The sequence below is a fragment of the Miniopterus schreibersii genome (genome assembly GCF_964146895.1).
Source record: "Miniopterus schreibersii genome assembly, chromosome: 12".
In the NCBI taxonomy this organism is placed as follows: Eukaryota; Metazoa; Chordata; class Mammalia; order Chiroptera; family Miniopteridae; genus Miniopterus; species Miniopterus schreibersii.
In genome coordinates this window covers 37,064,756-37,077,848 of record NC_138112.1, presented here as the reverse complement: position 1 = coordinate 37,077,848, position 13,093 = coordinate 37,064,756, and the positions used below count along the sequence as shown (strand labels likewise).

The window sequence follows — 13,093 nt, the reverse complement described above, 5'->3', positions numbered from 1 at the left end:
TGATATTTGTACCTTTTATTCTCTTTCCCAATGGCTTCTAGCTATAAGGCAGTGTGAAGGGAGGGTGACCCTGTGTAAATTGGAAAATGGTAGTTGCTAGCTAAGTCAGGTAAGGCATAGTCTTTGTCTGAAGACCACCATTTGTTCATAATGGGTGCTGCCTTAGGTTCCAGACACCAGACCATGATATTACAAAAAGGTGATTCGGTGAACCATCATTTGGATCCCAGGTAGTTGTAGGGGAGATTTTTGGATAATTGTTAAATCTACTTTTGCAAATATGCTACCTCACATTGTGTAGAATGGGCAGAATCTAATATGGCAATATCATATTCTGAATAAACTACTTTTGTCTCAAAGCTCTAAGTCTATTTGGTGTAATTTAATGCTGCTTCCCTAATCTTTCTGCTGTCTACAGAGCCAGAGCCCAGAGGTGGAGCAGTTAGGGAGGGTTGTGGAACTGGACAGTGACATGGTAGATATCACCCAGGAGCCAGTTTTGGATTCCATGTTAGAAGAGAGCGTGCCTGAGGATCAGGAACCTGTGTCTGCCTCAACACACATTGCATCTTCACTGGGAATTAATCCACATGTTTTACAGGTGAAGTCCTAACCCACCCTTACTACGACAGGAAGCCAAACTAATACTTCCTTTGCGTAACGTCAGGTGTCTTCCTTTAATTAAGAGCACAGTGTTCACTGGAATAAGAAAAAACAGTAATTTGACCCATATTTGAGCCTTATTTTCCTATTCAGGAAGGAAGAACTATATTGAGATTCAGAAGGCCTGGATTCTAACATCTGTGAACACTCGTTTTTCTCTATAAAATATTACTTTGTTTACTTCGTAGGGTAGTTTTGAGGCTCTTGAAAGTTCTCCACAAGTTAAAAGTTAAAAAAAACACTTAGTAGATGCAGGCTTCTTTAAGCTCTGTTTTCCCCCTGCCCTTCGCTTTTGGCGTGTTATGACTTTAGCCTTTGGTTTATGTTTGGTTTTGACATCATTCATTTAGCAAATGTGTGAGTGATTGCTATGTGCCAGCCTCTGGTAAGACTGTAGATACAAAGGAGGAAGAGTATTGTATAACTTTTTACCCTTCAGGTATATACAACTGTAATTGAGTCAGTTATACAAATGTTATACCTACTCTGGGCACAACCTTGAGGCAGAGCGATTTATTGGTTGTTGTCAACTGCATTTTTCTTTTATGGCCTTTGGATTTGGAGGAGCACATTCATTCTATAGATATTGCCTTTTTAGATCATGAAAGCATCATTGCTTGCTGATGAGGAAGAAGCAGACACGGTCCTGGATCAACGCTTCAGCCGCCTTCCTTCTAAAGCAGATACTTCTCAAGAAATCTGTTCTCCCAGACTCCCCATTTCAGCATCCCACTCATCAAAATCCCGTTCATTAGGTACTGTAAAAGATGCTCTTTTTTAAGAAAGCCATGAAGTCCTGCTTTTCACATATCTTCTAAATTAAGTCGACTTCTCTTGCAAATATCCCTCTAAAGGCTATAACAAGGACTCCAAGAGGAAGTATAGTCTTATACGTAAGGTGGGGCCAGTTTTTAAAAACTATGATTTTTTTTATTGATGCCACCGAAAGTTATACGGAGAAAAAAGCATTTGTGTTTTGTTTAGGGTCATGTTTTCATTTGCTTATGAATGTGGATTAGGTAATCTTACATTTCCTAATGTTTATCAGACTATTGAGGAAATGGCAAGTTGTCCTGCACTGTACTCTTATTTCACAGTGCTGACACTGTTCTTACTGCCTTTTAGGGGCAAGTGTTCCTTCTCATAATACACAAAACTTGTCAGCTTTCTACTTTTCCCTAAACCCTCCAAAACTCCTAGGGAAATCATTACATGTTTGATTTTAAAGCTTTCCCTTTTCTTGTGGGATTAGAGAGAGAGTATTGTTGTCAGCAAAGGACATAAACAGATGTAATGTCAAAATATTTTGAAAACCAGAAAGACATTTGTTTGTTGTCTTAAAAACTAAACATTTATTTTTCAATTCTTTTGAGTGCCCTAATACATTAACTTTCCTTCTTTAATACTTTAACTAGTAAAGCATCAGTTAAACATTCACAAACCTTTTCAATTATGGCCACTGTATGAAAATTCATATTTCAGTAACTACCTCCTTGCTTAAGACTGGAACCATATAAAATTGGAAAACAGGCAATAGTAACAGGAACTGTCTTTCTGAAAGGACGTGCAATCACATGACTCAGTGGATCTGTGTTTCCTTAAGTCCAGCATTGAGCATTACAGTGGTAGGAATTTGAATTTTGATCTTATTATGCTTTTTAAAAAAATGTTTTTTTAAAATATGTCTTTGTGGATTTCAGAGAGAAGAAAGGAGAGAGAGAGATAGAAACATCAGTGATGAGAGAGTCATCATTGATCGACTGCCTCCTTCATGCCCCCCCACTGGGGATGGAGCCCAAAACCCAGGCATGTGCCCTGACCAGGAATCAAACCTTGATCTCCTGGATCATAGGTTGATGCTAAACCGCTGAGCCATGCCAGCTGGGCTTATTATGCTTTTTATATTAACTACAACATGGTTACATTTAGCATTCTGATAGGGGCATGAGCATTAGTCATCTTTCAGTCCTGCTACTTTAGTAGCATTGTGGGTTTGGATTTGAGCCCTGTTTTCTTACTTGTAAAATGAAGATAGCAATGTTCTTCATTTAATGAAGTTATCAAAGGATAAAATGAAACATTGTATATAAATTGCTTATGCAGAGTCTACTGCAGATAAGTGCTAGATAATTTTTTAAAATAGTAGTAGTAGTGTTTATTATTAATGTTATTTGTTGATATCATGAGAATTTCTGCCTTCATTTTCTGGTTGGAAGAGTAGGTTCTGCAGTATCTGACTTAACCTGCTTCTGGTCTTCTGTATCTGATTTAATTAGTTTGGTAAAGCTGTAAGTTCAACTTTCCTGATTGTTGTTGTTCAAGAAGCAATAGTCTGTATTTTCTAATAGCCTCCCCCCCCTTATTTTAGTTGGTGGGTTGCTACAATCAAAATTTACAAGTGGAGCCTTTTTTTCACCAAGTGCCTCTGTGCAAGAATGTCGCACTCCCAGAACATCATCTTTGATGAATGTCCCATCCACATCTACTTGGTCTGTCCCTCCACCCCTGACCTCTGTGTTTACAGTGCCCAGCCCTGTCCCTGAGGTTCAGTTGAAAACAGTGGGAACTCGCAGACAACCCGGCCTAGTCGCTCTTGAAAAGTCTGTTACCTATGGCAGGGGGAAACTCTTGATGGACATGGCCTTATTTATGGGACGCTCATTTCGGGTTGGTTGGGGCCCGAACTGGACTCTTGCTAATAGTGGTGAACAGCTGAGTGGCTCTCGTGAACTGGAAAATCATCAGACTGCTGATTCTGTGGAATATGGATTCCTGCCTAATCCAGTGGCTGTTAAATCGTGAGTCACATTTCCTTATGCTTTTTGAGAAAGGTAACATGGTAGGTGAGAAAGAACTTTATATCATCAGGAAATCTTTCTAGATATATTCTTAGCACAATTTTAGATAGCAGAAGATATTTACATAATTAAAAACTGAAATGATTAGTAAGATAACTCCATTTATACCATGAAGGTAAAGATAATACCTAGTAGTTAAACTTTAGTTAGAAAACTAACAGACCTAAAGCTAATGCCACAGCATTCCTTTGGGCTTTCATCCTTTTCATTACCTTAGTCATTGTTTCAGTTTTCTCAGATATTTGCATTTTCTTCATATATAAGGTATATTCTCAACTAAACACATTTTCTGCATCTTAGACCTGATAAAAAGAATGTATGAACTGTGGATAATCCATGCATAAATATTTGGAAATAAGGTGACAGTTGATTACTATATGTGTTATATATTTCTATACAGTTCCTACCAGTAACATTTACATGTGTATGCTTACAGTTCTATATATTCTATATATATGCCATAAGACCATATGTATGGTTTTCTGGTAGTTACTAAGCAGTATGTATGCAGTTGTGCAAAATATATAATAGTTTCCTATTTTAATAATTATAACAAATTGTTCTATCTTTACTACAGATTAAGTGGCTATGATCAACTATTATTCCTAGTTTTTAAAGTTGACTTTGAAGAAATAACAGCATCTCTTGAACCTCACAATTAGGAATGTTGATTCTAAACTTGGGCTATGCATGGTGTCATGATATTTTGGAAGTTGTTGATATCAATCTTAAAAATTGAATCAAGGCCAGATTTACTATATGTTAATCTTAATTTGGAGTAATTTCTTCAGTGACTTTTGATACCTCATGAAATGTAATTTGAGAAATGGGTATCACACAATTTTTGGCCCTTGAATTTTATAGTATCCAGTTGTATGTTGAAGTCAGTTCCAAGTCTAACCAATTGCTATGCTTGTTGAACCTCAGCTAAGAAGGTTTGGATTCTGAATGCATGGGTCAGATAATTTGTTTACTCAGTATATAGCAAGTACATTCATTATGGTTCAACATCAGGAAACAGAATTTCTTTTAAATCATTTTGCATTCTATTTGTAATCATAAAAAGAAACTTTTGGTTATAGGAAAATTCTAGCGTCTGTCTTACCTTTATTTTCTATCTTGTTTATCATTTGCCCTTGTAGCCTAAATGAATCCCCATTCAAAGTTCATTTGGAAAAACTCAGTGTGAGAAAAAAGAAGCTGGATGAAGACCTGCAGTTATACCAGACACCTCTGGAGCTCAAATTAAAACACAGCACTGTCCATGTGGATGAGCTTTGTCCTCTCATTGTTCCCAATCCAGGAGTTGCTGTCATTCATGACTATGCAGATTGGGTTAAGGAAGCATCCGGAGATTTATTGGAAGCTCAAAGTGAGTATGGATCTTGCTTCTGTTTGATGTTCCTGGAACGGGTAGGAGCATGTGTTCATAGGAGAATGAATTTCAGTGCACCAGTGTAGTGAGTAGGTGCGTACCTGAGCCCTTGTCTGTGGTTGAGTTGTGATGAGCAAAGTCCCAGGTAAGGAGAAGTTATACACAAGTTCTGTTCAAAGGAACTGTAGCCAGTCAGCTCTCCTGGATTTATGAAATCTCCTTTCTTTCCCCATGCAGAGAACAGAGGGGAAGAGAGCTTAATTCCTTCTTGCTTTTCTAAATTTTACCCATTCTTCCATGTCCAGTTCAATTCTCGCTTGGTCTTCCCAACAACTTTTGTGTTTATGACTGCCTTCCTGACCTCTCTCACAGTTGTCTCTATAACTATTGTGACCATGTTTTTCTGAAACACTACTTGGATAAAAGTCTTTTTTTCAATTTGGGAACTTACTGTTTAAAATAATAGAAAAATCATAATTACATGTCTCACAGCATTTTCAATTTGGGAACTTACTGTTTAAAATAATAGAAAAATCATAATTACATGTCTCACAGCATTTTACAACATCACCGTTATTGAAAAGTGGAGACTATTTTAGAATGTTCCATTCCACACATTTTGGGAATTATGTTCATCTTTTCAAACATGTGAATTATCTTCCCAGTGTATACTTGTAAGCAGCTTAAAGTGGTAAACAGTGCTTCCTTTTTGTTTTCCTTCTAGAGGGGCACTATACGTAGTGGTTAAGCATATAGAGTTGGACTCATTACTTGGGTTTGAATCCTACCTCTGCTGCATATTGCCTGGAACACTGAGCAAGTCATGTAACACTCTACCTTACTTCCTCATCTGTAAAATGAAGATAGTAACTACTGTGTAGTCACATTGTATATAGGGGTGGGGCAAAAGGTTTCCAGTTGTTTGTATGGAAAATAATACAATAATTAATAAATAATAATACTGTAGTAAACTCTGTGTTTCATGTACTCACAACTATAAACCTGTATCTTATAGCTGGCTTATTATTCTTAAGTGCTTTGAATAGTGTCATTTAGACTCACTACAATTAGAATGATGCTCCCTCTGTAGTTGCTGTAAGACTTGTGTCATAGCATTATATTCCTGTCATTTCCTTAGTTGTGAAGCAGTGGAGCCTAACATGGACATTATGTGAAGCTCTGTGGGGCCACCTGAAGGAGCTTGACAGCCAGCTGGATGAACCCAGTGAATACATTCAGATTCTGGAGCGAAGAAGAGCTTTCTCTCGCTGGCTATCCCATACGGCTGCACCTCAAATTGAGGAGGAGGTCTCCTTAACTCGAAAAGACAACCCTGTGGAGGCTGTTTTCAGCTACCTAACAGGCAAGAGGATCAGTGAGGCCTGCTCTCTGGCCCAGCAGTCAGGTAGGGCATATGGTCCTTCTCTGTACCTCTGCCTACTTCCTACTTACTGTCCCTACCTCTTAATTGTGGACTTGATTTTTGTCTTTTATCCTGAGTGTTAAGTATAGACATCCCAGGAATATTGCTCATTCCTCCAGAGGAGGGACTGTGTCTTCTAGTTTACTTTTTAGACCCTTAAATATTAGATTTACTTAATTAAAAGTATTTTAATTTTATATGCTACATACACAGTTGTACTAAAACTAGAAAATGCAGATAAGCAAGACCTATAAAGCAATAAAGATTATGAATCATTAAAGATAGAAAGTGCTCACCAGCACACATACATGTAGTGGAAGAGAACCTTAAGGAGTATCAGATGTTGGATCCTTCAATTTGTTTATTCACAAATTTTATTTTATTTTTTTACCCTAAGATTAAACTTTTGCTTCACTGACTCTGCTTTCAATAATTGATAGAACAACTAGACAGAAAATCAAGAGTATAGAATACTTAAACAGGGGAGAGGCAAAGAAAAAAAAAAAAGAATCTTGAACACTATCAACCAGTGTTAACCTGTTAATTACCCAACAAGAAGAAACACCTCAAATCAATAACCTAAGCTTTTACCTTAAGAAACTAGCAAAAGAGCAAACTAAATCCAAAAGTAGAAGAAGGGAGGAAATAATAAAGATTAGAACAGAAATCAGTGGAAATGAAAACATAAAAACAGAGAGATCAATAAAACTAAAAGTTTTTTTAAAAGAGCAAGAAAGTTACAAATTATTAACTACACTGATGATGAGAAAAATAAAGACACAAATTGCTAAGGACAGAAGTGAAGAGTGAGTATTACTCCTAACCCTACAGAAAGGGGAATACTATGAAAAATTCTATGTCAACAAATTCAGCTACTGAGATAAAAATGACAAATTCCTAGCAAAATATAAATTAACCAAAACTGTTTCAAGAAAAAGTAGAAAATCTAAATAGATCCATAACAGGTAAAGAAATTGAATTCATAATTTAAAATCTTCACTCAGAAAAGCCTACACCATATATCTTCACTGGTGAACTATCTCTTATATTTATAAAGATGAATTAATACCAGTGTTCTGCTGCCTCTCTAGAAAATCCAAGAGGGAGCACTTTCCAACTTATCCTATGATGACATTATTACCCTGATATCAAAGTGAATCTACAAAAAACCTACAGCTTAACATCATACTTAGTGTTTGAAAGACTGAATGATTTTACCCTGAGATTGGGAATACCATTTCTGTACAGTAATGGATGTTGTAACCAATGTATTCAGGCACGAAAAAGAAGTGAAAGTTGTACAGCACTGGCCGGTGTGGTTCAGTGCTTAGAGCATTGGCCTGCGCACCAAAGGGTCAAGGGTTCGATTCCCTGATCAAGGGCATGTACCTGGGTTGTGGGTTCACTCCCCAGCCCTGGTTGGGGTGTGTGCAACCAATTGATGAGTCTTTCTCACATCAATATTTCTCTTCTCTTCCTCTCCCTGTCCCCCTCCCTTCCTCCCTTTCTTCCACTCTCTCTCAATGGAAAAAATATCCTCAGGTGAGGATTAACAAAAAAATAAGAATAAAATGTTATACAGATTTAAAAGGAAGAGGTAAAACTGTCTTTATTCATAGCCAGCATGATTTCTGTGTATAAACAGTCCTGTGGAATCCACAGAAAAGGTAGTGGGACTAATAAACTAGTTCAACAGGGTCTCAGGATTTAAGGTCAATATACAAAATTCAATTTGTATTTCTGTGTTTTAGTAACAAAAAATCCAAAAGTGAAATTTTAAAAAACCCATTCATAATAGCATCTGAAAGACTAAAATACTTAAAGAATATATGTAACAAAAATGTAAGACTTGTACGCTGAAAACTACACAATATTGCTGGAGAAATAAAAGACCTAAATAAATGAAGATGCAGTCTGTGTTCATGGAATACATCTGTGAGATGGAATACATCTCATCCTCGACACTATTGGCATTTTTAGGTAATTTTTTGCTTTGGAGGCTCCCTGGCATTGTAGAATATTTAAGAGCATTCTCTCCATCTGCTCAAGAGTTTTCTCCCTTGTAGATAACCAAAAATATCTTCAGATATTTGCCAAATGTTCTCTGGGGGGCAAAACCACCCAGGCTGAGAACCATTGATGGGTTGGAAACCTCAGAATTGTTAATATATCTGTTCTCCCCAAATCAATCTCTGCAGGGTGAGGCAAAAGTAAAGTAGGTTTATAGTTTATATGGAAATAATACAATAATTAATAAATAATAATACAAGCATAAACTGTTTTGTATACTCACAACTGTAAACCTACTTTTGGTCCATCCTGTACATTCCACACAGTATCAAAATCTCCAGCAAGCTTTTTTGCAGGGCCTGATCCTTATTTGGAAATGTAAAAACACCTAAATAGTGTTATAAGTGAATAAAATCAGGGAACTCAACACTTTGTGATTTCAAAACTTCTATAAAGACAGTGTACTGGTAAAAGGATAAATGTACAGGTCAAGGTAACAGAAATGAGAATCCAAATATAAAACCCTTTCACTTATGGTCAGTAATTTTTGACAAAGGTGCCAACACAATTTAAATGTTAAAGGATAGTCTTTTCAACAAATAATGCTAGGGTAGTTGGATATTCACATGTAAAAGACTGATTTAGATCCTTACTTTACACCATGCACTAAAACCAACTTGAGCTTGAGTATATGTTCTCATCAATGGGAAAGTCTATGTGAAAAGTCAAGGATTGGCAGAAGCTAGTTGATTGGTTGTATGATCTCAGCAAAGAGAAGTGATCTAAACGATTGTATCGAGATATGATATTCCAATTTCTTCTCTGAACTTGACCATCTTTAGTACTCCAGGATATTTACACTTGTTGACTAGTAAACCCTCTCTTTGGGGTTCTACAGACACAGAAATAACATTTTGCTTTTTGCCTTTATTATTATTTATCTAGAACACTAGCAGCTCATGGTCAGGTGGGCTCAGCACTTACTGCATGAATCATAGTCCAGTCATTCATTTGTTACCTACATACATCAGAGAGACAACTTGGCTTAGCAGCTCATTTCCAGATGTGTCCTGATGCATGATTTCTTTCCTCCAGGCCTCTTCAGTTTGTGAAGAAAGCTATTTGAGATGAGAGCCTTAGTTTCTATGAGAACAGTACTTAAAAGTCATGTAAGCACTGACCCATATACAAAAACAAAAGGAAAAGGTCTACTGACTTTTAGGAGTTTGACTCTTAGGAAGTTTGTATTAAGAGCTGAGACAGAATTTTTCTCAGCTTACAGTTTAACTGGAAATTTTCATAAGCCAGAATTTCTGTCCCTTCACATTCTGATTGATTAGACTCTTTATTGCCCCAGCCCTTTGTACTTAAAAAAATTTATTAAAAGAGATTATTGGACCTGTGAGATTAAAGGACTCAACCATTCTCTTTATATCATACACACGTGTTGTTTTTTTAGGTTTGGGTTTGCCATTTCTCAGTGTCATTATAGAGTACCTTCTATTTGGGCATGTTATCAATTTTGTCATCTCAGTTTTCACTACAAATCTTTGAATCAGATAATATTTTCCTCCATTTTATAGATGAAGTGCCTTGTCTAGGGTCACAGAAGTAATGTAATAGTAGCTCTGTCACTGAACTTGGTATACTATATAACCCATATGTAATTTGGACTAAACTACTTTGAAGGTTTTCTACCTAAGCAGAAAGTGGTAAGTTCTTGATCGATATTTTGGCACTACTGGGAAAAACAGTCACAGGTGTTCAGTCCTCTGTCCTGAGTGCTGGAAGAAATAAGGCAATGCCCCCAAGTGTTTCTGAAAGTCTAAATCCTCAGCATCACCAAAGCAATTCTGTTTTTCTTACAGGTGATCATCGTCTTGCCCTTCTTTTATCCCAGTTGGTGGGTAGCCAGTCTGTCCGGGAGCTGCTTACCATGCAACTGGTAGATTGGCATCAGCTCCAGGCTGACTGCTTCATCCAGGATGAGAGATTGCGCATCTTTGCCCTGTTGGCTGGAAAACCGGTATTTTCCTCTTTTCTCGTAAACTCTCATAAATTTTCTCATAAGTTCTAGATTGCTTAAGTTAAGGTAAAAAGCCATCTTTGAAAATTATACATTATTATGTATAACTAACTTATTTTCAATGGAAATTTTAATGGAAAATTACAAAGGTACAACATGTACATTGTAAAAAACAACTAGTTATATATAGAAATAAAAATGTTAAAATTCACCATATCCCATATCATAGTGATAACATAATTTGTTGTCTTCCTAGACGTACTTAAGTATGTTAAAATACATATATGCATATTAACACGTGTATATTCAAGTAAAATCAGTTATACGTAACAATTCTGCAACTTCTTTTTACTTGATGTGTATGGATATTTTTCATGTTGGACAGCCTTATTCTGTTTAATGATCACTTCTGTTCCATTATATGGATGATATACCATAATTATGTTAAGCCAGTTCTCCATTGCTGCCTACCAGTTTGCCATCTTAAAGTCAGTTTCCAAAAATGAAAAAGCTGGTCAGAATTTATAAGTTGGCAGCTGTGCTCAGTGTGCAGACCTCTGTGGTTCTCAGATTGTCTAGATCCACCCCATCACCTTCCACCTAGGGAATGTGTGTTTTATTTCTGGATTATTAACACTGCTATCTAGATAATTTAAACTGTTCCCTGAATAAGTGAATAAGTTTCAGACCTGGGCAGTAACAAGGTAACGTATAATCTGTAGCTATAATAGTGATTTTTGTCTCCTGCAGGTGTGGCAGCTCTCAGAGCAGAAGCAAATTAATGTGTGCTCCCAGTTGGATTGGAAACGCTCCCTGGCTGTCCATCTTTGGTATTTGCTTCCACCAACAGCCTCCATTTCCATGGCACTCAGCATGTATGAGGAAGCATTTCAGGTATGTGTGTCCAGTAGAGCCAAGCAACAGTCCTGGTAGTTCTGCTTTTGCCATCAAGTCACATTTCATAATACTTTTTCCTAACTGCTTTTCTTTTTCATAATTTTTAAAAAATATGTTTTTACTGATTTCAGAGAGAGGAAGGGAGAGGAGAGAGAGAGATAAAAAATCAATGATGAGGAAGTCATTGATCGGCTGCCTCCTACACACCCCTCACTGGGAATTGAGCCCACAACCCAGGGATGTGCCATGATCGGAATCAAACCATGACCTCCTGGTTCATATGTCAATGCTCAACCACTGAGCCATGCCAGCCAGGCCTACTTGCTTTTCTTTGTGAATTTTCATAAAATTGAAATGGACCCAGGAAATCTGATGGGACACTTTTTCCTTTTCTCCTGCCTCTGAATAGGGCTATCCTTAAACTTTCCCAAGTGTCTGCTTCCGCTGTATTTAATATGATGTGTTTCCATAACTGACTTTTTTGGGGTTTTTTTTCTCCCCCAAATAAAAGGGTTTATGTTTTTAATTCCAAATGCTGTCTTATTCCTTTGGGTATGCCTTATCTCACATTTGCTATGGCCCCAAGTTAGGTTAAGATTTGCTTCTGAATATCATATTTCATATTTGTTAGTGCTGAGGTTAAGGTATTATTATTGTTTTTAATGCCATCATTTTTTCAGTTCTCTTACTCTCCATTTTTATTATCTTTGATATTATTTGTCAGGAAAAAGAGAACACTAAAGAAACTGAGTGTAATAAGAATTGTGGCAAGAAAAGTGGTGAGATTAGTGAGAGCTCTCTGAAGTCTTTGCCAGTCCCTTGAAGACAGGTGGAATATATTACTAATCTAAATAAATTTAAAATCTTTTGCACATTCCTTTAGAAGTTGTCACATCATTCTTAAACATGTGTCTTGAGTAATTGAGACAAGATAGCATCAGTGGAACACACTAGTAGCTGATGTATTGTTTTATCAAATGCTTACCTTCAGAATACCTCTGAGAGTGACAGATACGCCTGCTCTCCACTTCCTTCATACCTAGAGGGCTCTGGCTATATGGAGAAGGAACAAGACTCACGAAGACCACTTCAAGACGTCTGCTTTCATCTTCTAAAACTCTATAGTGACAGGTAAGTCAGAGCTGTGCAGTGTAGTCACTTGAGGGTTCCATGAGCTGTTGGGAGTGCTTTCCCTTTCATACATGGCCAGATTGCCATTCTGTATAAATTACCAAAATAATCAACTTTAATGAGATACAGTTCGCATGTACTAAAGAATGTGGTTTAAAGGTTTTAACATAACTCTCATCATAATCTAGATGACATTTACAGCCTGGCTGGTGTGGCTCAGTGGTTGAGTGTCAACCCATGAACAAGGAGATAGAGGTCGATTCTCGGTCAAGTCACATGCCTGGGTTTCAGGCTTGATCCTCAGCAGGGGGTATGCAGGAGGCAGCTGATCAATGACTCATCAATGTTTCTCGCTCTCTTTCTCCCTCTCCCTTCCTCTCTCTGAAAACAATAAAAACTTTTTTTTTCAAAAGAAGACATTTACGTAACCCCCAAAGAGATCCCTCATGCCCCTTTGCAATCAGTCACTACCCAAGAGAACTACTGACCAACTTTTCATTACTGTAGATTAGTTTTGCTCTTCTAGAATTTTATATAATTGGGATCACTGTGTATGTTCTTTTGTGCCTGGCTTCTTTCACTTAGCATAATGATTTTGAGATTTATTTATGTTAATGTGTGTAACAAAAGTACTTTTATTGCATAATTTATTCATTTGTTGATGGACAGAGGTTTTAAATTTTACCATATTTGCTGGCACATAGTGGTAT

The 13,093-nt window shown here is 37.0% G+C and overlaps 1 protein-coding gene across 8 annotated transcripts in view; it reads left to right on the top strand.

Annotated features, from left to right (window-relative positions):
- Positions 1–13,093, top strand: part of NUP98 (nucleoporin 98 and 96 precursor) — a gene marked incomplete at its 3' end in the record, with an annotated part of 99,270 nt that overhangs the window by 71,233 nt on the left and 14,944 nt on the right. For 7 of the 8 annotated variants that reach the window (XM_081154979.1, XM_081154982.1, XM_081154983.1 and 4 more), the window contains 8 exons: positions 419–601; positions 1,262–1,418; positions 3,032–3,461; positions 4,664–4,893; positions 6,035–6,301; positions 10,198–10,355; positions 11,106–11,249; positions 12,244–12,383. In XM_081154979.1, the coding sequence (XP_081011105.1) occupies positions 419–601; positions 1,262–1,418; positions 3,032–3,461; positions 4,664–4,893; positions 6,035–6,301; positions 10,198–10,355; positions 11,106–11,249; positions 12,244–12,383 (1,709 nt within the window). Of the gene's footprint in view, positions 1–418; positions 602–1,261; positions 1,419–3,031; positions 3,466–4,663; positions 4,894–6,034; positions 6,302–10,197; positions 10,356–11,105; positions 11,250–12,243; positions 12,384–13,093 lie in introns of those variants that run through there. The other variant, XM_081154984.1, reaches the window with a different exon arrangement.